The following is a 23,094-nucleotide window of genomic DNA, read 5'->3' on the forward strand; positions in this document are numbered from 1 at the left end:
TAGGAAGAAAGTAGTCAGAGACAACATATAAATGAATGAGCATGGCTGTATTCTAATAAAACCTTATTTACAAAAACAGGCATAGCCTGCTGATTCCAAGTAAAACAGCATCAAAAGGAAAATACTTTATCATCACATACTCTATTGTTTTATGTTAGGAAGAACTGAGAGAAGGAAGGCCCTGAGGCACCTGGGTGGCTTAGTCAGTTAAGTGTCTGCCTTTGGCTAGGTTCTCGGGATCAAGCCCTACATCAGGTTCCCTGCTCAGTGGACAGTCTGCCTCTCCCTCTCCCTCTCCCTCTGCTCCTCCCCCCGCTTGTGCTTGTTTTCTCTCTCTCTCTCACTTGCTCATTCTCTCTCTCAAGTAAGTAAATAAAATATTTTTAAAAAAATTTAAAAAAAAAAGGAAGGCCTAAGCTGAATATCTCCTAAAAATTTTTATTGTAGAAAACAGTACAGATAACATTTTGGTTTTATATATGCAAGTCTAATGCTTAGAAATATTTTTCTTTATTTAGGTGCTCCCTCTGCCTACCCCACAGTGTAGCAGTGTTCTATAAAAACATATTTTAAAAAAGTAGCTCAATGTTTTGTTAATTTGGTGATCCATCTACCCTAGAATATTTTGTGAACATTCCAGTTTTAGTTGAGATTTGGCAAAAGTTGGTGTCACTATTCTTTCCTAGACTTGAGTCTTTATGTCTGTCCTTTCTGATAACCAGTTTATTGACATAGTGATTTTAGTACTGTTTCTGAAATTCTTTCTGCTGTTACATCTAGATTAATACCTTACAGTTAATTACAAAAGAATAATTTAAAATACAAATTAATGGAGAAGAATTAAACTATTTTATAAGAAACTTAGAGATTATTCAGCTTCCCCATGCTGACTTTGTCCCTGTTTAAATTAGAGTGCTTTAATGTCTCAAACTTAGGCACAGGACAGATCCAAAGCTGACCTTTTTACAGACTTGCTGGTTCTGATCTTCCCTTGGGCATGGAGGTAATTGGTTTAGCTTAAAAGAAGATGCTGCCAGTTTCTACTGTGGTAACTAATCAAAGATCTGAAGATCTTCTTGATGTCAGTTTAATGAAGCAGACTAAATAACTGTCAATAAAAATTTGGAAATGGGTTGCCTCCAGATAATCTTCTTATTGTTTACTAAGTCACCTTGTTTTATTAAATTTTTCATGGGAAAAGTCATAATTCACAGTACACTAAGAGTTGACAACAGAAAAGAGTTTCTTGTACTTAGTTTATTTAGGCAATACTGAAGACCTTATTTACACAGAGTGTGCATTTTCTGTTAATTTAGGAAATATTTTTTGTATCAGTTATTAGAAGAATGGTAATAGGTGAAAATGTTTTTTAGCATTGTCATACTTCTTATTGATACTGATATAAATTTTTTAAATTTACAAATATAGCCAAAGTTTATTAATGGAGTAAGTCAGTGCTCTTACTGGGTTCAAAATATTTTTTTTTTTTTTTTTACTTCATAAGTTAGAAATTGTAAAGCAAAATACTTAGAATGTAGTATGTATTGTAATATTTACCTAGAGTTGGGTTCTGTCATTTCCCATGTGACATTTACTACAAAGACAGAGGGAGGGTGTGTGGGTGGCTCAGTCGGTAGAGCGTCTGACTCTTGATTTTGGCTTAGGTCAAAATCTCAGGTTCGTGAGATTGAGCCCTGTGTCAGGCTCCGCTCTCAGCAAAGAGTCTGCTTCTCTTCCTCTCCCTCTGCTCCTCCTCCGCGCCCGCCCCCCCACATTCTCTCTCTCTCTTTCTCAAATAAATTAAAAAAAAAAAAAAAAAACTAGATAAGGTAATTTTCATGCATTTTAAGTCAATTTGAAGATTAGTAGATAGCCACAAAAGTTAACTTGGGGATTTTATTCATTTTACTGAAGTTAGCCTAGGGATGGAGTCTTACATAGATTAGATTTGAAGTCATCTCTTACGTCAGTTTTCAGTTGACAAATCTAGTATCTTTAGAAGTTAAGTGATTAACTCATGGTAATATAGCTAGTTATGGCCAAGTTCACAAGATGATAATAACCTGACTTCTAGATGTCCCACTTCTTCCTTTGCTTATGGTTCCTCCTGTCCTCTGCCACCATACAACTTCTCTAATCCATTAAAACCTAGTTCCTTGAAATAATTTTTAAATCCAAGAGATCACTGTATTTCCTTTAAAAATGTTACTCTTGGGGCGCCTAGGTGGCTCATTCGTTGAGTGTCTGCCTTTGGCTCAGGTCATGATCCCGGGGTCCTGGGATCGAGCCCCGCGTGGGGCTCCCTGCTCAGCGGGAGGCCTGCTTCTCCCTCTTCCTCTCCCACTCTCCCTGCTGTGTTCCCTCTCTTGCTGTGTCTCTCTCTGTCAAATAAATAAATAAAATCTTAAAAAAAATAAAAAATAAAATAAAAAAATAAAAACATTACTCTTGCAGATGTTGGTAAATGTTGTACACACAAATTCAGATATATTGGGGAGAAACCTAAATTAGAGTCAAAGAGATTTCTTTACTGATTGACTTTGTAGAGTCTTTAATATCCTATTAAATATCCTACTGTGGCTTTTTAAGAGAGGGCTGTAATTTTCAGTATTTCCCAATCTTATTTGATCATGGTTCTCTTTTGACAAGTGCCTTATGGACTAGTATGTTACAGAATATACTTAGATATCATATCTAAAATGAAACCTATAATGCTATGTATGTGTATGTATGTAAATGAGAAAGAGATTGTTTTCAGATGTCAAGTTTTATAACTCTTAAAGAACTTTTTTTTTTTTTACAAGAAAGTATAGATTTTGTGGGAAAATTTTAGAGACATGGTAATCCCATTTGTTCTCTTTTTAATTAGATTTAATTAGATGATTATGGGGTTTGTTTAATTTGGGGGATAGAATAAATTCATTTTGAAGAGGAGTTACTCGTGTAGGTATAAAAGAATAGACTGTGTGATGCTAGAGATGTGACCAAAGTATGGTTATACATGTGAACACAGTCTCAAGACTCAAAGTATTTCAAAGACATTTAAGTTGAAGCAGAGGTGTTTTTGTTTTGTTTTGTTTTTGTTTTTCTTAAGTATTAGTAATCCATGTGTGCATAGGCATAATTTCAAACAGAGGTTTTGTTTTGTTTTGTTTCAGGTATCTTTTAAATATACCAGGACCACTTGACATTCCAGCCCGTTTATGTAAAGGGAATTTTGATGATGAGTTGTTTAACTACCAAGTTCCTTATTTGTGGCTGATTTACTGGTGAGACATTATCTACTGTGGAAAGAAGTACTGCATATTAGACTTATTTGTTATTTATTACTGAATTATACTGTATTAAAACTAATTTGATGTTAAAGTCAATGAAGCAAAATTGAAGGGATGCTAAGGTTATTATAGAAGAATACATTATTATAGAAGAAACCTCAAAAGAAGGATTCCATTGTAATAATATCTGTAATGTTTAAAATAATACTTTGCCATTCCTTTACCTAATTGAATTGAGCTGTAGAGATACAATGTTTTCCTTCATTTTTTAAACAGCCTTTGTCATCCTCTTCAATCAAGTATTAAAGAGACAGTGGAGGCATATGAGGCAGCATTAGGGGTGGCCATGAGATCTGATATAGTGCAGAAGATTTGGATGGAGTAAGTTTAGTTCCTCTTAATAAGAATGGGATTTGGAATAAAGGGATATGGCGGGGAAGAGGGTGATCACCTTTCTGAGTGAGAAAAACACTGCCTTAATTATTCTAAATTATAATATTTTTCTTTTGGCAGTTATCTTGTCTTTGCCAATAATAGAGCTGCTGGATCCAGAAACAAAGTCCAAGAATTCAAATTTTTTACTGATTTAGTGAATAGATGTTTGGTTACAGTCCCTGCCCGATACCCCATTCCTTTTAGCAGTGCTGATTACTGGTCCAACTATGAATTTCATAATAGGGTAAGAACTTAAAACTTTTCTTCTTTAGATATTTGCAAAAGAAGGGGACTTAAAAAATGACAGCAAAACTCTTGTTTTATATCAAGAGAGCTTTTCTTAGGACCACTTTTGTAGCATTTACTGTTATTCTTCACTGTGTTTCCTACTTATGACTTAAATCTAGGAACAGAGCCCTTTTAAGTTAAAGTAAAATGTGCATATTGATATATTTAAGAAAATTTAGCATTGAAGTACAATTGAAGTGATGTTAAGGTTTAAGACATATTAAAGAAGAAAGATTGAAAGAAGTAATTATAATAATATCTGTAATGCTTTGCATGATAAGTTGGAAATTTTACTCAATGAAAAATTCCATAAGGTACAGTGTAGATACTTTTTTTGGTTACTATTTTGTCAAGTGAATATTAGCTATACATAGGGCATAAGAAAGCTGAAATTACACGCTGTTTAGAATTTTAATAGTAGAATATGACTAATGATATATTTATAAGGTTATTTTCTTAAAGGAAGCACAGGTTTGGTTTAGTTTATTTTCAGAGACCCCTTTCATTTAGTGCATGTAGGCTAAAAGCTCCTGTTAAAGCTCCATGTAGACTAAAACATATATGTATTTTATTTTATTTTTTGGTGGGATGGTTTTGTTGCTAATCAGGATAACCAATTACTATGCTTTGTACTTCTATGCCATTCTTTATCCCAGGATCTCAAACCACTTTATGGACATTAAGTCATTTACACACGGGCATTCCATGAGCAAGATGTGGCAGGTATTATTAGTCCTATGACTTGCCCAGCTATACAGCAAGTAAAGGTAGACTCAGGAATGTAAACCCAGACTCCTGGCTTCTAGTCAGTGTTCTCAGTCCATGGCTGTCATCACTAGATCATATTTCCTAATTCATATTTGGAAAGTCACTAATATAATTAATGGTAGGAACTGTAACTCACAGCATCATACATTATTATAATTTATACATTCATGTCTTTTAAAGACCATTTTGGTTTTCTCATTAAAACACATAGGTAATTGGATTTCACATTTTGTTGCATTCATTTTCCCCCCCTCAACCTTTACAGGTTATTTTCTTTTATTTGAGCTGTGTTCCAAAGACTCAGCATTCCAAAACCTTGGAACGGTTTTGCTCAATTATGCCAACTAATTCTGGACTTGCACTGAGGTAAGAAAAAATAAAATTATTTTTGGTCTCAGCCCAATAGCGCTTCATATAAAATTATTTTTTAAAAACTTGGTAAGAGTTGTCTGTTCTTTAGCATTTTCTCATTTGATACATACTCCTTCAATTTCAGAGTTGTTAAGCAGTATACAGCTATTCATGTAAAAGTCAGTATAAAAATCTGGTCACTTCAGAAAACTACATTATAAGGGGCCTATGATTCAAGTAAAGTTATCTGCGTTCCCTAAGCACATACCATCTGTCCTTAGCACATGCATTATAAGCAGTAAGCATTTTTTACATAGCAAAGGAATATTACTTAAAAGGTTTGTAAAGTGTTAATGGAGATAGCAGCCAACTATATATATTTTGGTTACTATGATTTGTTTTCATGTAGGTCAGTCATTCTCAAGTATTATCACGCATCAGAGTCTCCTGGGATGCTCATTAAAATACAGATTCCTGGGGGCATCTGGCTGGCTCAGTTGGTAGAGCTTGTGACTCTCGATCCTCAGAGGTCCAGAGTTCAAGCCCTACATTGGGCATAGAGCCTGCTTTAAAAATCAATTAACTAAATAAAATATAGATTCCTGAGCTTGAGCCCTCAAATACATTTGAGAAACACTTATCTAGGGATTTCATACATTGAATTAGAGGGAGACTTCTGAGCATTTCTTTGTAGTTTCTCTGCTCTGACAGAGTAAACTTATTCTCACCCTCAAGAATTGTGCATTTTAATTCAAAATGGTACCCTCCATGCTAATGCTTTGGCTTCTGCTTGTGCAGTCACTCCCACTGCATCAGTTGTGTCATGTTTCTAAGTTTGTTTTGTGGATCATAAGGTACCTAAAATATTTATCAAATATTTCCTTGTGTTTTAAAGTATTTCCATTCCATTTAGCATGTATGTGGGGAAATGGTATGAGATTGAAAAAAATTTAAAGGCTTAAGGCTATGACAAAAATAGTGTTTCATAATAAAAATTTTTAGTAAGCATTCCAGTCTGCAGAAGCTAATACAGAAATTTCTATTATAAAGCATCACCTTTGGGGAGCCTGAGTGGCTCAGTCAGTTAAGCATCTACCTTTGGCTCAGGTCATGATCCCAGGGTCCTGGGATTGAACCCTGTGTCGGGCTCCCTGCTCAGCGGGGAGTCTGCTTCTCCCTCTCCCTCTGCCCTTCCCCCGGCTCGTGCTCTCACGTGCTCTCTCTCTCTCAAATAAACAAATAAAATCTTTTAAAAAAAATAAAGCGTCACCTTTGGTAAAACATGAAAAACAGAAAATGTCATATTTTGACTAGTATCTGTTAGGATAGGCATTTAGGAATACAGGTAGTTTAATTGTTGGTTTTGATGATAGAGCTCCACTTGCTGTGTTTTGATAGTTATTTCCTTGTGGTCATTCTTGTCTTTTTTTTTTTTTTTCCAGAATAGAGAACTTAATAATTAGTCACTGTACTTACATTTTAACCCAAGAAACATTCATATTTCATCTACTCTGTTTAATAAAGAAAGAAAAATACAAGGAAATTATATTAATATATCAAGTCATTATTTTCAAAAATTTGGGGGAGGGAGCGCATGGAGTGAGTGCTTTAATAAGAATACGTAGACCTATTTTAGTCTGTTGAATGTGGCATGGGCCTCTACTGGGCATCTTACTAGTTTGCCTATTCCTTTCCCAGGGCAGTTTTTGTAAGAGGCATTTACAATCACTTGCTGAATAGCCTTGAGGGAATTTAACTGATCAAAAATTATACCTCATCAAACATTCTGCTCATAGAGCACATTTGGGGTTCCCTACACTTGCAATGCTTTGTTCATTTTCCTGAATGTACTTTGCAGGCTACTTCAACATGAATGGGAAGAAAGCAATGTTCAGATTCTGAAACTTCAAGCCAAGATGTTTACATATAATATTCCAACATGCCTGGCCACCTGGAAAATGTAATGCAGCAATCATGTACATGTTTTTATAGCTATTGCTTTTATTTGTAAGGTTTGCTCCAGACAGGTAAATCTGAAATGACATCTTTTTTTTTTTTCCTGGACAGAGCTCTAATTTAGATTTATTTTTGGCACTTGCTGAGCTTTTCTACTGAGAGTAAGGGCGTGCTCACTAACAATTGCTTCTAAAAGCAGAATGGATGGAGTTTTAATTTTTTTTGAAGCAGAACATTTAGATAACAGTACTGTTATCAAACAAATCTGTTATACACATTTTAAGACCATCTTTTTTTTAAATGTGGGGTTTTCCCCCCTCTTACAGATTGATGTCTTCTTTCTTTTAAAGGTATTATTAGTGCCAGGTGTTTTTAATAGTAATTATGAGTATTTTTTACAAACGTTATTTATTTTCAAAACACTGGTCTGCTTAATTCTTGTAAAGTTGATAAAAATTGTTGAATTTTTCTTTTCACTATAGGTTACCCTCCTTGGAAGTTTAGCCTGTTACTTTCAGGAAGTTTTGTACTCAGATTCCCACAGTCAGTATTCTGCCAGTGGTAGTGTCTCATTTCGTTCAAAGATATATAAATTTGTCTTCTCCCTTTTCTATATTCCTTTTTTTTTCTTAGAGCCATTGCTGCTGAGATTGTTCTAAAGGGACAAAGAGAGGTAAGTTATGATTGATTTATCAGATGGGTCACTTTGTTTTTAAGCTGTTCAGCCCCTTTTGTTGACTTCTCAGTTTAAAAGGATTAAAACATAAATGTTTATGTGCTAAGAGCTCTAAATGTTTGGAAACTTGAAAACCCAATGTAACCATTTTGTATATTATGAGGTCCCAGTGAAATAATTAGGATTATAAACATGTTTTTCATCATGTTTCCTGATGGAATTGTGTGTATATCTATCTTATAGGTCCACCGTTTATATCAGAGAGCCTTACAGAAGTTACCTCTTTGTGCATCACTGTGGAAAGATGTAATGCGTTTTATCTTTTATTTCATCTTGAAGTTTTCCTATAAATTTTCTGCATGTGCCATATCCATTGATGTGGTGATGCTCAAAATCTAGCTAAGTCTTACTTCTGTGCTTCCCTGTCTTTTACAGCAACTCTTGTTTGAAGCATCAGAAGGAGGTAAAACTGATAACCTGAGAAAACTAGTTTCCAAGTGCCAAGAGATTGGAGTCAGCCTAAATGAGCTCTTAAATTTAAACAGTTACAAAACAGAAAGCAAGAATCACTGAACACTGGGTGCAGTCAGTTCTAAGTCCTTATAATAATTGCCAAAATTATTTGAATGATCCTTCAAGATTAGGCTGATCCCTGGCTAAGGTCTGCGTAAGGCAGACAAGCATTACTGATCATATCAAGTCCCCTACAATATCCTATCCTCAAAACCGGAAGCAATGAACATGACCCTCTTCGGTTGGATAAATGAACTTCCTGTTTGGCCTGCTTCTGGGCCCTGCCAGATTCTCATAACATCATGTACGTAAGTATAGTTCCTCAAAGTGACTGACATTTATTTTAATTTTGCTTTGTTTTTGTTTTTATTTTTTACTTTTCCCCCTTTCTTTATGTTGTGCTATTCCTGATTCACTTGACACTCTCTGATGCCTGAGAGATTCTTGTTTGGGATTTAATTTCCAGGGCTGTGTTTACAAGTAAAATGCAGGCAGTCCCTTTTAGTTCTTCTTCTTTAAACCTTTTGAGATTCTTCATTTCAGGATTTAAAACTTAAGCAGTCCATCTTAAGGAAAGTGTAACTGCCATGGCCACAAGTCTGCTAGTTGCACTTGAATGCTCTAACAGGGTTGTTTATTGCCCTTTCTACGTTCTGGACTCCTTGCCGAGACTGTTTAACTTGAAGATTAAAGAAACTATTGCAAATGCCAGTGCATCAGAACCTAAGAGTGGTCAAATATTATGTGCAATTTTTTTGTAAAGAAATTTTAATTTATAATAAAGTTTAACAGTTTAAAGAACAGTTAATATTCGAACTGCTTTGTATTGAAATACTACTTTGTAGTATTAAAATTGTTTATAAACAAAATATTTTTAATATAAGTTAACTTTTTAAAAAATGTTGCTGTCTTTATTCACTTTTCACACTGGTGGGAAAGGGTTGAAGTAGGAGATACGGATTTTCCCTGTAACTATATCCTAACCTGCTTTCCTATAAAAACAGTTTAGTGACTTTTTAATTCACAAGATAGGTTCCCCTTCTATTTTGAGGACAGTGAACACATAGGTTTGCATTACCATTAAATTCCTCGTTCTCAAGACCCAGTGTTTAGAAAGTATCTCCCAACTGTAGTTTGAATGATTTGCTTAGTGACAGGCTGTCTTATGTTCAATATCAGTATGACCACATATAAAGAAGACCTTGCACTTTTTTTTTTCCAGTCTATAGTCGGTGGTTTGCACCTGGTAGAAAATTGGTTAATGACACACACACACACACACCACACACACTTTCACAAATCTGGTTTTATAGCCACCATTCAACCTAACTGTTGGAGACAGAGTAGTAGCCCCCATGAAATAGTAGGCAAATTTGTACATCTGTACATTTGTATAATGCTTAGTCAAAATAAAACCATGTTTTGAGGCCCCACTATGTGCCTACCAGATGGTGCATATTTGGCTAGTAGGTGCTGTTGGGTGAGGTCAGGAATGAAACCCACTTGCCTAGTGTTTTTCATTAAATCAAAAAGAGGCTGATTGATTTTTCTCTAAAACCAAAGAAATTTGGGTAGAAGATCATATTCTTCCATTTTTATGCATTTAGCTATTTAACCTTGAAAGCTTTTCCTGCTTTATTATTTGAAAACCATTGTTAGGTCCTTAGAAAAATTTTTCCAGTCTGTTACCTCATAGTGTAACAGTTTTGATGTTAATAGCTTAAGTGTCTCAGTAGTGTTTTTTGAGACAGTGCTAATAAGTTTTGAACTTCTGTATATTCTTTTTTTTTTAAAGACTTTATTTATTTATTTGACAGAGGGGGACACAGTGAGAGAGGGAACACAAGCAGGGGGAGTGGGAGAGGAAGAAGCAGGCTTCCTGCGGAGCATGGAGCCCGATGTAGGGCTCGATCCCAGGACCCCGGGATCATGACCTGAGCCGAAGGCAGACGCTTAACGACTGAGCCACCCAGGCGCCCTGAACCTCTGTATGTTCTTAAACTTACCATTTGTTGCATTAACAATTGATCAGCAGTAACTTTTACATCTTTTTTAAAAAAGAATACTTTGTGGGCTCCTGGGTGGCTCAGTAGGTTAAGCGTCTGCCTTCAGCTCAGGTCATGATCCCAGGGTCCTGGGATTGAGCCTTGTGTTGGGCTCCCTGCTCAGTGGGGAGTCTGCTTCTCCCTCTCCCTCTGTTCCTCCCCCCTGCTTGTGCTCACTCGCTCTCTTTCTTTCTGTCTCCCTCTCTCTAAAAAAGAAAGAAAAAGAAAAGTATACTTTGGGGGTGCCTGGGTGGCTCAGTCAGTTGAGTGACCAAGACTCTTGATTTTGGCTCAGGTCATGATCTCAGGGTCATGAGATCAAGCCCAGTGTCAGGCTCTGCACTGGGCTAAGAGCCTGCTTATTATTTTCTCTCCCTCTCCCTTTGTGCCTCTCCCCCTAACTCTCTCTCCCTGGGGGAAAAAAAAATGCTTTGGGGCATCAGCTCCAAGGTCCAGTCATGCAGGCTATACACTGTGACAACTCCAGGGGTCACCATCACATATTGTGCTTAGTCATGCAGCAGAGGACCTAGCATATGTAGCTGTTTCCTTTTTGATCAGTTGTCATATTGCTATTTAAAATCAAAAAGCTTGGGGCGCCTGGCTGGCTCAGTCAGTAGAGCATGTGACTCTTGATCTTGGGTTTGTGAGTTCAAGCCCCACATTGGGGTGGAGTTTATTTAAGAAAAATAAAAAAATAAAGTATTTTAAATAAATAAAATCAAGAAGCTATTTTATAGAAATTTTATTGCTTTTATTTATTTTAAGATTTTATTTTTTGACAGACGGAGGCACAGCGAGAGAGGGAACACAAGCAGGGGGAGTGGGAGAGGGAGAAGCAGGCTTCCCGCTGAGCAGGGAGCCCAATGCCGGGCTCGATTCCAGGACCCTGGGATCATGACCTGAGCCGAAGGCAGATGCTTAACAACTGAGCCACCCAGGAACCCCAGAAATTTTATTGCTTTTAAGATACTCTCTTAGTCACCCTTCCTGTCATTTTACAAATTTAACCTCAAAAAAAAAAAAAAAAACACTGCTTACAAGTGAGGTACATGTATATGTTTTGGTCATCCTTCCATATTCATTTTTACCTGTTTTTTTAATTAGGTGCTTTCAACATAAAATAATTAGAATATTAAAACTTGGGGTTAAAGTTGATAAAGTTACTGTGGTAGGGTAAATATGCTATTTCACATGCTGTATGACTTAAAAGTCTTTGGGCAGAGAAGTGGCATATAGCGAGGCAAGGTCAGTCATCGAGAACTGCAGTTCTTTGCACTCCCTTACTCCCACCAGGGGGTGGAATACAAAAGAGGCATTTTAGGCTTTGGGGTTTTATCTCTGATAAAGGAAGTGGTGTGGCAGATTGCGGTGTATTTTTATGTGTTTTCCTTCATTTTAGAGAACAGCCTAATATTTCTATTTGCCTTTTAACGGAAAGTGGACCTTGTAACATTGTTGTCACTGGATTATCTAAGGCGGTTTGCTTTCAATTAAAGGGCATATAAACCTACATCATAAAGCAAGCAAGAATCTCCAGGTGCAACATCTAAGAGCTAAAGGCTCTAAGCAGACAAGCAAAAGGTGATTAAGACTGACAACAAATGTAGAGAGACTTTATTGAAGATTGTAGTTCAAATATTTATTTTTCAAGGTTGAAAAAGTAGGAACATGTGGCTGTAATACAAAGCAGGGCCAATATTCTTGCTTAAAGCTGTCATGTGTTCGCAGATAAGTCATAATTTCCTTAGTCTGTTTTCAGATCTGTGCGTTAACATTAGTGTGAGGGAAGAATGGGGAAATACAATTTTAGTAACCTTTTAGGTTTGGGTATTATGCCCGCAAATGTATCATTGCCCCTCAGTACAAATTAACAGTAATTATACAGAGCATTTTGGAATAAGAAGTGTTGAAGTAAAGGCAGACTTCCAAGGAACATTCTTGACATTGTTTCTTTTTTTGTCCACCTCACAATTTCACAGTTGGGTCTATGTCTTTCCGAGCTGTGGTACTTAATGTAGGTGGTAGAGCTGAGCTGGAAAAGAGTTTTTTCTTTTATTTTTTTAGGGCTGTATTCCATTTACCACCAAAAAGTCCACTCACTTTCTGCAGGTATTCTTCAGTTGTGCATTTATTATTTTGGGGACCAGTGGACAGCCATGTAAGGACATGCTGCCCTGCCTTCATTACCATGGCCCACCCCCACTCACATAGCCTTCTCAGTAATAGTTATGCTATACATTGTAAGTACTACTTGATTGAGGTGTCTGCAGTAAATGTGAAGAGTTTTTCATTTTTTTTCTCTGACATCTTTGAGGTAAAAGGAAGCTGTGTCTGTCCTTCATGATAGTAAAATGGATGTAGAATTTGTCTCCACTCTTCATTTGATCTTCACAAGAGGGACCACACAAGTTTTCAGAGACCCCACAGAACAGAATCACATTTTTTTCATTTCAGAATCAATTTGCAGGGCACCTGGGTGGCTCAGTTGGTTAAGTGTCTGCCTTCTGCTCAGGTCATGATCTCAGTGTCCTGGCATCGAGCCCCACATCGGGCTCTTTGCTCAGTGGGGAGTTTGCTTCTTCCTCTCACTCTACCTCTGTGCTCTCCTCCTGCCCCCCCAAAATAAATAAAATCTTAAAAAAAAAAATGAATTTGAGCTTTGTGCTAGATATACAAAGATGAAAAAAGAGGCCACTGAACCTAACAACAGAAAGAGTATGTGCCAAGGAAGCTTTTTTTTTTTTTTTCTTAAGATTTTACTTACATGAGAGCATGGTGGAGGAGGTAGAGCAGAGGGAAAGGGAGAAGCAGGCTCCCCACTGAGCAGGGAGCCCGACATGGGACTCCATCCCAGGATCCCGAGATCATGACCTGAGACCGACTGAGCGACCCAGGTGCCCCCCAAGGAAGTATTTCGAAAGGGCACCAAGTTTGGGCTGGGAAAGTTTGGGAAAGTCTTCCTGGATGGACGTGAATTATCGGCAAAGTCAAAATAGGAAAAGTTAAGGCCAATATTTTTTGAAAATTACATGCTACTTACACCTGAGTAGTAAAGAAGGGTTTGCACGTTTAGAAACGTGCATTTTTTAAAGATTTTATTTATTTATTTGAAGAGTACTAGCAGGGGGAGCAGCAGAGGGAGAGGGAGAAGCAGACTCCCTGCTGAGGAAGGAGCCCGATGTGGGGCTCGATCCCAGGACCCTGGGATCATGACCTGAGCCAAAGGCAGATGCTTAACCGACTGAGCCACCCAGGTGCCCCAAAACCTGTGCATTTTTTAAAACTTCCTAAAAAGCTGCTTCGACTTTGTACTAATTTATTCACAACTGGCTATTAGACATGACAACAGGTAGGATGTGTAAAACTGCATACCAGCCGCATCTGTCCATCTTGGGGCATGTTGTACTTCCAAATCCACATGAACATGCTGAATAGAAGTCAGTTTTATCAGGCCCAATCTAAACAGCCTTGATGTGGAGAGTCTGATTGGAATTACAACTGCTGCAACTGGTTTCCTTTTTTCTTTTTTTTTTCCCCTAACTCCTTTGGTAATGCATGAATGAAATGCTACTCTGAACATTTACTAGTATCTGCAGATGCTGCAGAGCCCTGTTTCAATCCCAGTCAAGGCTACAAAGTTCTGTTCCATGACTCTCTTTAAGACTTACGGCTATTTTTCTCTCTATAATTATAAACTACCTGGAGATAGCCAAGCTTTCAATATTTTAAACTGATTTTTCCAAATGACACATTTTAGCCCGACACAAATGTTTCAATCAATGTGGAAGTCAGTAATGCCAGGAATGAAATAGTTCAGCTGAGGAGCAAAAAACCTTACATGAGCTTAGAAGGAATAGGTGCTTCCAGGTTTTCATCAAGAAAGCAGAAGATCCGCAATATCTGAGGCAAATTTGATTGGTCTTAAGTGATGTGACTTTGCTGTGAGTGCTGGTGGGCCGGAATTTTTTCCTCAGTTTAAAAGTACAACTTACTGCACAGAAGACAGCAAATAGAATATTAAGAATGTGTGAGTCAGTTGTATCACAAACACCATAGAATAACAAATATTTTACTTTTATGGAAGATGTTAATAAATTTGGGGGGCCACCCAAAATATAAATGAATGGGACTCTTCAAAGGGCCATCTATGAAGTAAAAGCCTAAACCCAACAAGAAAACTGTTTGCACAGCTGTTCTAAAAGAAAATACTGCACTTGCCCTTAAACTTGGTAATTTAAAAACTTCAAGATTATCAACTTTAGCCAAAATCAAAGGTGGGTTTACAATATTGTTTGGTCAGTCAAGCAAATTAAATCTTGTAAATGTTCTTACCTAGTGATGTAAGTATTACGAAAGAGAATGATAGCCAGTAGCCTAAGGGAGCTGAACCAATTAGGAAGAGTGATAGAGAACTGGTGAGCTGTCTGCGTTAATGGAGGTAATCAGGACATCTGTTGCCAAAGCCAAAACAAACACTCAACTTAGCACATCATACACTCAAAATTATGAGACTGCCTGTGGATAGATTCGGCATTTCATGCTGGTCGAAATGGAGCTACGAAGAAATAATTTCAGGAGTATGAACCAATGTGAGTAATGAAAAAAGCATGTATCTAAAAGATCTGGATGTGATTTAGCTCCACCATTAACTAGCTGTGTAATCATGACAGCTTATTTCATTGCTTCTTGTCTGTTTCCACATACACAAAATATGGAAATATGTGCGTTTACCTCAGGAGTGTTGAGAAATTATATAGTAGAACTTATCTTTTAAAAAGAAGAGTAATATTTTGAGTTTGGGATCATTATCCAAAATTTTGAAGGCAAAGAGCACAAAATAAATTTGCTTTTGGGGGGGGAATAATTTCATTACTGTCCGTTGGAGCAATGACCATACAAATATTCAAGCATGAGTTAGCTGCTATCTCTAAGAAACACAAAAGAAAGCACTACCATTTAAATTCAGTGGTGTTACTGCCCGAAATAACAGGTAAAACTCCATTAGCAGATAGTCTTCAGGTTAAGTCAGAAGAGATCAATATGAAGATCCTGTCTGTTATCTGTTCTGAGGTTTCTCAGCATGCTAGGTAGGCTTTTTTTGGTGGTGTAATGGAAGATACAGACTACTTAATTCAGGATCCTGTTCTCACTTCTTGATGGGTGTAGAAAGAGTATTCATTGCTAATTTAAGTATAGAGAGTTAGCCGATAATCCTAGCCACCTTCCACTTGTTATTGGAGTTGCCTATGAAGGGCATGGCAGTAGTGACCAATTTCAGCTTACTTGCAGGCCAGGAGTAATAAAATGACCTAATCAGGCAAGAGTCTGCATGATCCCCAAGTTGGAAGACAGCCCTCCAGGAACATACTTTAAAGAGAAGGGAATTGTTTTTTTCTTTAACGATAATTTTACTCTCTACTGTAATGAACCCAATCCTGGTGGAAGCTCTGGTCCCAGTGGTGGAAAGAGAAAAAAAATCAGAGACTGTATAACAGAGGGTAATTGGTAGCATTCACTTCTGGCTATTGGTTAATGTGGTACTGAATAAAAGCAATGTGACGTAGTGGGGGGGAATAAAAAGTATGAGTCAAAGTAGCCAAGAATAAAATCCAGGGCTTTCACTATGTTGCAAACAAGTCTTCTATGTCAGGACTGACAAAAAAAATAGCAGTGGCTTAAACAAAGTAGAAGTTTCTTAAGTAAAAATCCAAGTAAGGAGACAGGCTGACTGGTGTGGCACTCCATGGCGATAGAGTCTTAGGCGCCTTCCGTCTTGTTGCTCTGTCCTGTGTGATTTCTGTTCTCAAGAGGGCTGCCGCATATAATTCTGCTGTTCATTTCCTGCACGTGGCCAAAAGGCTGAAATATTAGGGGTTGCAATTAAGCCCATGATCAGCTTACCAAGCATCCTAGGGCACTGGCAGAGTCAGCCTGGAGGAAGGAGGACCTTTTTCTAATTCATACAAAGGGACCAGCTGGACCCCAAGTTCTATGACAAGGTGGTCCTTTTTCTAAACTCTGCAGCAGCACTCTGGGTGGTGGTCTTGATTCAAGGTGGCTTTTCCAGTCCCAGCCGTTTTGTTCACATTGCATTTAGCGGGGAAGAAGAACAAGGAAAACAAACTTCCTCTCTTAAGAGTACTTCCCAGAAGCTGAATGTAACCACATCTGCTTCTGTCTCAATGTTTAGAACATAGATGCTTGGCCACTTCAAGGGAGGCTGGGATACATATTTGGGGATAGCTGAGCATCTCTGCCACACCACCATGAAAGAGTAAACAGACTATAGGATGAGGTTAGTGACTTTCTGATGGCAAAAACTGTCTAATGGCAAACCACTAAAATCCCTTCCAGTTCTATAGTCCTACTCTATAAATCTCTATAGTTTGGTATAGAAAAGCAGAAAGTGCATTTCCCCGAGTTGGCTGGTCAATGTAGGTTCAGGGATGGGCATTCAATAAGCACTAATGCTTAACTGAGGCCTTACTCTGTTAAGTGCTTGAGGTTTATGAACTTATTTAAATTCTCACAACAACCCTATGAAATATTGTTATAATCCCCATTTTGCAGATGATAAATAGAGTCAAGAGAAGTTAAGTAACTAAGTCACCAACACAGTAAATGACAAACCCAGGAAGTTAGCTCCTGAGTGCATGCCCTTAACTGGCAACTGAAAGTGTAATGTGAATTTAGTTGGTCCACTGAGAAGCAGTCTTGGAGCCTTTGAGGGAATTATTGAGAAAAGATCTTTCTTTTTGTTACCAAGCTAGTAGAATATAAGCCTGGAGCTGTGATAGCTACCTCACCACAGCAGTTTGAAGGCCCACTGGGAGTGAGGCCCAAGAGGAAGTCAGAGCTGAGGGTGGGAAGAGCTATTCGTGCTGGCTACGGGATTCACTGTGCCTGAAACTAGATACCCCTGGATTTTTCAAGTATTTTAAAATTTTCATTCTCATCAACCACCAACCTTCCCTCCCCCCATTCCCCACACCTTTTTAAAATGAGCTTCTGAGATTCAGGAGAAGTTCGTGTCCTCTGACAACACAGCAGGTTAACCGAATTCAGCTGAGCACCTGTGGACCTGTGCCTGAAGAGCATAAGTAGCATCACTGACTAAGACACTGAGGACAGAAAATGGAATAAGTTCACAGCCACATGAATAAAGCAACTCAAGTAGTAACTTTATATTGAAGTTGAGGGGTCTGGAAGAATGGATAGCCAGAGAGTTGCATATTTAGAGATGTAGGGACTAAGGCTGAGAAGAGAAGACAGACTCTTCAGAGAGAAAAGTATGGCTTAGTGCTTAAGATCCTGGTACTCTGAATTCAACACCGGGCTATGTGACCTTGGAAAAGGTCACTTAACTCCTTTAGGCCAACATTTCTTCATTTGTGAGATGAGATTAATACTAGTATTGATCTTACTTGGCTCATAAGGATAATAAGATCATACATAATAAGATCATACAGGTTAAGAGCTTAGAACAGCGCCTAGAACACGAAATACTCAATAGCATTTGCTAGCCAGAGCAGATGTGAGGTTACAGAGGCAGTTTGAGGAAGAAGCCTCAGCAATGTGGGGTAGGGCAGAGGTTCAGCATAACGAGAAGGCTTGTGGGGGGGGGGCGTCTAATTACTTGATAAAACTTACCGAGAGTAAGGAAGACCTGAAGAACAAAATTGGGACAAAGAAAGGGGAATAACCAAGTAAATTACTATTATCTATATTATTATTGTCAAGTTAGTTTGGACCTATATTTATTTGGCAAAATGAAGTTCTAATGAAGGCTTGGAAACAAAATGGTGCTGATGGATGGGGATGCCACTTGCAAAGGGATGAAAAGCAAGCATGGCTTTTTCAGTTGAGGATTCCCTAGCATGGGGAATGTACTAAAGATACTACAATAATCCTCAGTGTGTTTCTAGATCTTCAGCATCAGGAACATCTGGGAACTTATTAGAAATGCAGGATCTCAGGCCCCACCCCAGACCTACTGAACTAGAATCTGTATTATAATAAGATCCCAGGGTGATTTTATGTACATTAACATTTGAGAAGCACTGCTCTAGGGTAGAGAGAAATTCATGGGTTTTTATTTTTTGAAATACAGAAGAATAAGAAATGTAGTCCAAAATCATTGGAGTATCTATTTAAATATCTGGAATATAGTGGCTATGAGTTGCATAGTTTTCTTCAGGCTCTGTCTCATTATGAGGTGTGTACCTACCAGGTTTCAGAAAACAGTACTAACCACGGATGCGCATCGTCATCAGTACTCTTTTTCTAAAACGTGATAAGGAATAATTATGGCTCCGCAAATTTTAAATCTTTAAGTGCTCTTGAAATTTAAGTGAATCTTAGATAATTTCTAGTTTATTCACAGGAACATTGTATTAGTGATGTATTGCTGTGGAACAAATTACCCCCAAACTAAGCAGTTTATAACAACAAACTTTTGTATCATGGTGTCTCTGGGTCAGGAATCCATCAGGGCTTAGCTGGGTGGTTAGGTGATTTGGCTCAGGGTCTCATAAGAAGTTGAATCGAACTGTTGGCTAGGGCTTCAGTCAGTCATCTGAGGCCTAACTAGAGCTGCAGGATCTACTTCCAAGCTTGCTCACATAGTTGTTTGCGAGCCTAGGTTTCTCACCACTTGAAAGTCTCCACAGACTGCCTGAGTGGCTTCATTGCGTGGCAGCTGGCTTCCCTGGAGTGAGTGAGCCAGAGGTGAGAGAGAGATGCACAGAGACAGAGACAGAGAGACGGCACCAAAACATGGAAGTTGCAGTCTTTTATAACCTAACATTGGAGATGACATGCCATCACTTCTGCCATATGCTATTGGTCCCACAGACCAACCTTGGTACAGTACGGGAGGGGATTACCCAAGGGTGTGAATATCAGCAGGTGAAGATCATTGAGGGGCCATCTTGGAGCCTGGCTGCTACAGTGGTGGAGGAAGTTCTTCCCAATGAGCAGTGAAACCCATCACTAGCTCCGGGGACAGCTTGTACAGGTAGGAGCCTCTTCAGTCTTCATGGAGAGGAGGCAGCTCAGATGATAAATGACTTACAGCTCTCACACCCATGTTTGAACTACTTCAAGAGCTACTGATCCAAGCACAAATGGATTTTAGTCCCAAATGGATGGGGAAAAGAGGGGAATATGGAAGCAAAGAACACCTATTCAGTCGAGACAGCCTTCACATTCCAAAAAATCTGGACACAGAGTGGTCCCAGCAGTTATTTAATTCATAATTGTATCAAAAAGTGGGGAGGGATGTTTTACCTGAAAATAGTCAAACTGATTCCTCCAAAGAGGCCATACTCGTCATGCGTAATGACCTTCCCACATCAAAGGTTGGCCTTTTTGATCTAGAGCCAAAGAAGCAGTGAATGATGAGTATAACCAAATGGAGAAACTTCTACAACTCCTCTTATCAGCAGGCCAGCAGATAAGAAAAAAAAAATTCTGTCACTTTGGTATCATTTCTCTTTAGAATGAGACTGCATCCTTTTGCTTCAGGTGATGCCACCTGCTTGTTAATCAGCTCTGTGCATCTTTCTGCAATCTCCTACATTGGACCAAGCATATGATCAACCCAACTTACTTTACATCCCATCGTCCACAAACTATTAAAATTGAAAAAAAATTGTATAGAGGAGCTATTGTCCATCTCCACTAAATTTTGGCGAGGATGCATGCCTCTAGTCACACGTGACAAATATTTAAACTTTATTTCTCATTACAAAGGTATTCAGAAGAAAAATTGGATATTGCGGAGATTGTAGCAGGCAAAATCAGCTACACAATCTTTTTCTAATTATTATAACAAAGCAACACATCAAGAATTCTCATTTTTCCATTGGAAAATAAAAGTTATGTTAATCAGAAACAATGACATTTGGTCTACTTTAGATCAAAGGCCCCTCCAAACCCCAGAGGGCCAATTCTGCTCTTGTTAAGACAAAAGCCTTGGGTAAAAAAATATGAGAGTATTTTTTTTCTTCTTCTTTTTTGTGGACCATTTCCTTATTGTGGCTTCCAATAAACCTCTCAGTGGTTAGCAAGTTTTGACCAAAATGTCAAGCAAGATCTTTTTCTACTATGGAATGGAGATTTAAACTTTGAGGACTTAATCAGATAGGTATCAGATAAACATGAACTGCAAATCCCTCCAATGAAAACAACTTTTCCAATAATATAGCTTTGTGCCCCATTTTACTCTTGATTTTTATGGTTAATTAGAAAATAAACTTTGTTGACAGATGCAGTATACTGTGGGTATTTTATTAACCCCATTATGTAGTGAGTAGTCTGAAAAGGGAAGTGAAGAAACTTGCCCACTCTTAAGCATTAGAGCCGGGATCTGCTCCCAGGCCACCTGGCTTCAGAATCTGAATGCTCAATCACTTTGTTATATTCCTCCTCTACGTGACCACTCAGTGCATGTTTACTAAATAATTGACTTAAGTTCATGTGTACTATACAAATTCTTTGTAGACAAATGTTAAACAAAGGATGAAGATGTTTATAGAGTTTTATAAATATTGCTCTTAGTGCTTTAGCCAACATTTTCACTCATTTTTCTTTAATTTGAAATAAATTTTCTCCTGTCTGCCTCTACCACTCCCCTTCTCTCTACACTTGGGATAGCTACTTTTCTTTCCCTTTTGTCTCCTGTTCTCCCTGGCCCTAGCAGTGATAGTTCAATTCCCGCTAAAGACCTAGCTCCTGTGGGCAGGACAGTGTGGTGGTTCTCACACGTGAGCCCGTGCGCCTGCATTAGAATCACCTGGAAAGCCAGTTAAAACACAGATCGATGGACTCCAGAGTCTCTCGTTCCCTAGGTCTGGAGTGAGGCCTGAGAATACTAATTTCTAAGTTCCTAGTGACCACACTTTGAAAATTATGAGTGCAGCTATTCAAAGAAATACCTCTGAGACCCACCTTTACTATTTATTAGGCAAGTGATCAAACCTTTGTTCGGTTAAAACTTTGTGGGGCGCCTGGCTGGCTCAGCCGGTAGAAGCATGTGACTCTGGATCTCAGGGTAGTAGGTTCAAGCCCCACACTGAGTGTTGATTACTTATAAAATAAAATTTAAAAAAAAACCCAACAATTTTGTACTACAGCTTCCTCATCTATAAAATGGGGATGACAACAAGACCCATCTCATAGGCTTATCTCCTAATTAAATGAGGTATTGTACATAAAAGTACGTAACACTTTATCTAACACTAAAGAATGAAGCTTTATTCTTTAGTGTTAGAAATATATCTAATAACTAGCCTCATTAGTAGAGCAATGTATTAAAACAATGTTTTATATAAGAAGTGTTTATCTTCAACACCAAATACCTATCTAAATATATCAATTACTATTTATAAAAAGAGCTTTCAAACACTCCCCAGAATATTCTTTTAAGTATGTCAGTGAAGTAACTTGTTATTTGAACATTGTTTTAATCATTATAGAACACTGACTACTACTGTAAGTCTTCTTGATCCTGTGGTATTGATAAGAACTGGTAGGTTTGTATCAAATAAAGTTATATTCACCAAGGACTTGGCAGACAAAATTAACAATGTCAATTTAAGTTAATAAAAATCTCCCAATGTGAAAAAAAAAAAAGTACCTAACACTGTCTGGCATAATCAAGCCTCCAAAACAGTTAACTATTATTACAAGCTGGCTTTTCCAGACATACTTACCCTTAAAATACATTCACTACTCAAATAATAGCTATTAGAAATTGAAAAAAAAAGGTATTTCTTGATAATTACTTCTCAGTAGGGAAGTTTTTTCTTCTGTCATGATCCTGGCCTCTCAGCCTACTTCTCTCAGGGGAGTAGGAGAGAGAAATCTTACTGGACAGTCCAGGAGGGGCATCTGGCCGGCTTGTGTAATCCTCTTCCTCTCTTTTTTAAAATTCGGAACTAGTCTGTCCACAGGAACCATCAGTTCTGCTGCTCCGTGAAGTAACAATAGAAAACCTGATCTCCATGTGGGGAGGCCGTGGTCGTCCAGCACTGCCCATGTCTGGGAAAAGAATATGGCTAATTCTAAAAAGCTCACTTGCTGAGATTTTTAAGACACATTCTGCAATGTTAAGTGTATTATTAAAAAAAAAAAATGTGACAGATTGATCCATATCTGCTTTATTTTTTTCTTATTTCTCACTTCCTTAGAACTCAGGCCGAGAGAAAGGATGCCACTCCTTGGAGCTCTTCGAATGCAGTATGAGGTCTGAGGCTTTAGCCACGTAGTGTTTTGACCTTGGCAGGTCACTGAGGTTCATCGAGTCTGCGTCCACAGACGAGTACATGTTTTTATGCGGGCTCCACTGATGTTAAGCAAGTCTGGGGCATTTGAAGGCTGAGAAAAGACTGGGCTTTTTGGAGATCATGGCATCACAGAGCCTTCTGGAGATCATGTATCCTGTTCCCAGTGGTCCCGGCAATATTTCCAGAAGCTGTGCTTCGCGAAGGTGGAATAAAACTGCCCAGATACGCAGCTGATACCCTCTCCTGAGGGGACAGCCACACACAGGCTTGTGGATCACAGCCCTACTGGTGAAGCCGAAAGGACTGAGTTAAAAGAAGAGAAATGGTGAAGGCTGGGGTTGGGGCTGCGGTGGGGGATCATATTCTAACCCCCCTGCTGCCCTTTCCTTCCACGTGGAGGGAGTGAGGTACACTCCAGGCAGCATTCCATCATCCTCTCGACGCCTTGTCCTGGGGGGAGGGTAAGTGACATAGCTGATTAGAACTTAGGAGAACTC

The 23,094-nt window shown here is 38.4% G+C and overlaps 1 protein-coding gene across 1 annotated transcript in view; it reads left to right on the top strand.

Annotated features, from left to right (window-relative positions):
- The window catches only part of ZFC3H1 (zinc finger C3H1-type containing), a 52,428-nt gene extending 43,270 nt beyond the window's left edge, over nucleotides 1–9,158 (top strand). Inside the window, exons 28-35 of the mRNA XM_032420446.1 lie at nucleotides 3,159–3,269; nucleotides 3,552–3,656; nucleotides 3,789–3,954; nucleotides 5,032–5,132; nucleotides 6,976–7,077; nucleotides 7,707–7,746; nucleotides 7,993–8,055; nucleotides 8,185–9,158. Coding sequence (XP_032276337.1) covers nucleotides 3,159–3,269; nucleotides 3,552–3,656; nucleotides 3,789–3,954; nucleotides 5,032–5,132; nucleotides 6,976–7,077; nucleotides 7,707–7,746; nucleotides 7,993–8,055; nucleotides 8,185–8,322 — 826 coding nt within the window. The 3' untranslated portion in view covers nucleotides 8,323–9,158. The remainder of the gene's footprint in view (nucleotides 1–3,158; nucleotides 3,270–3,551; nucleotides 3,657–3,788; nucleotides 3,955–5,031; nucleotides 5,133–6,975; nucleotides 7,078–7,706; nucleotides 7,747–7,992; nucleotides 8,056–8,184) is intronic.
- Nucleotides 9,159–23,094: the final 13,936 nt, after the last annotated feature.

Source organism: Phoca vitulina, unplaced genomic scaffold (assembly GCF_004348235.1).
Source record: "Phoca vitulina isolate PV1807 unplaced genomic scaffold, GSC_HSeal_1.0 scaffold23, whole genome shotgun sequence".
In the NCBI taxonomy this organism is placed as follows: Eukaryota; Metazoa; Chordata; class Mammalia; order Carnivora; family Phocidae; genus Phoca; species Phoca vitulina.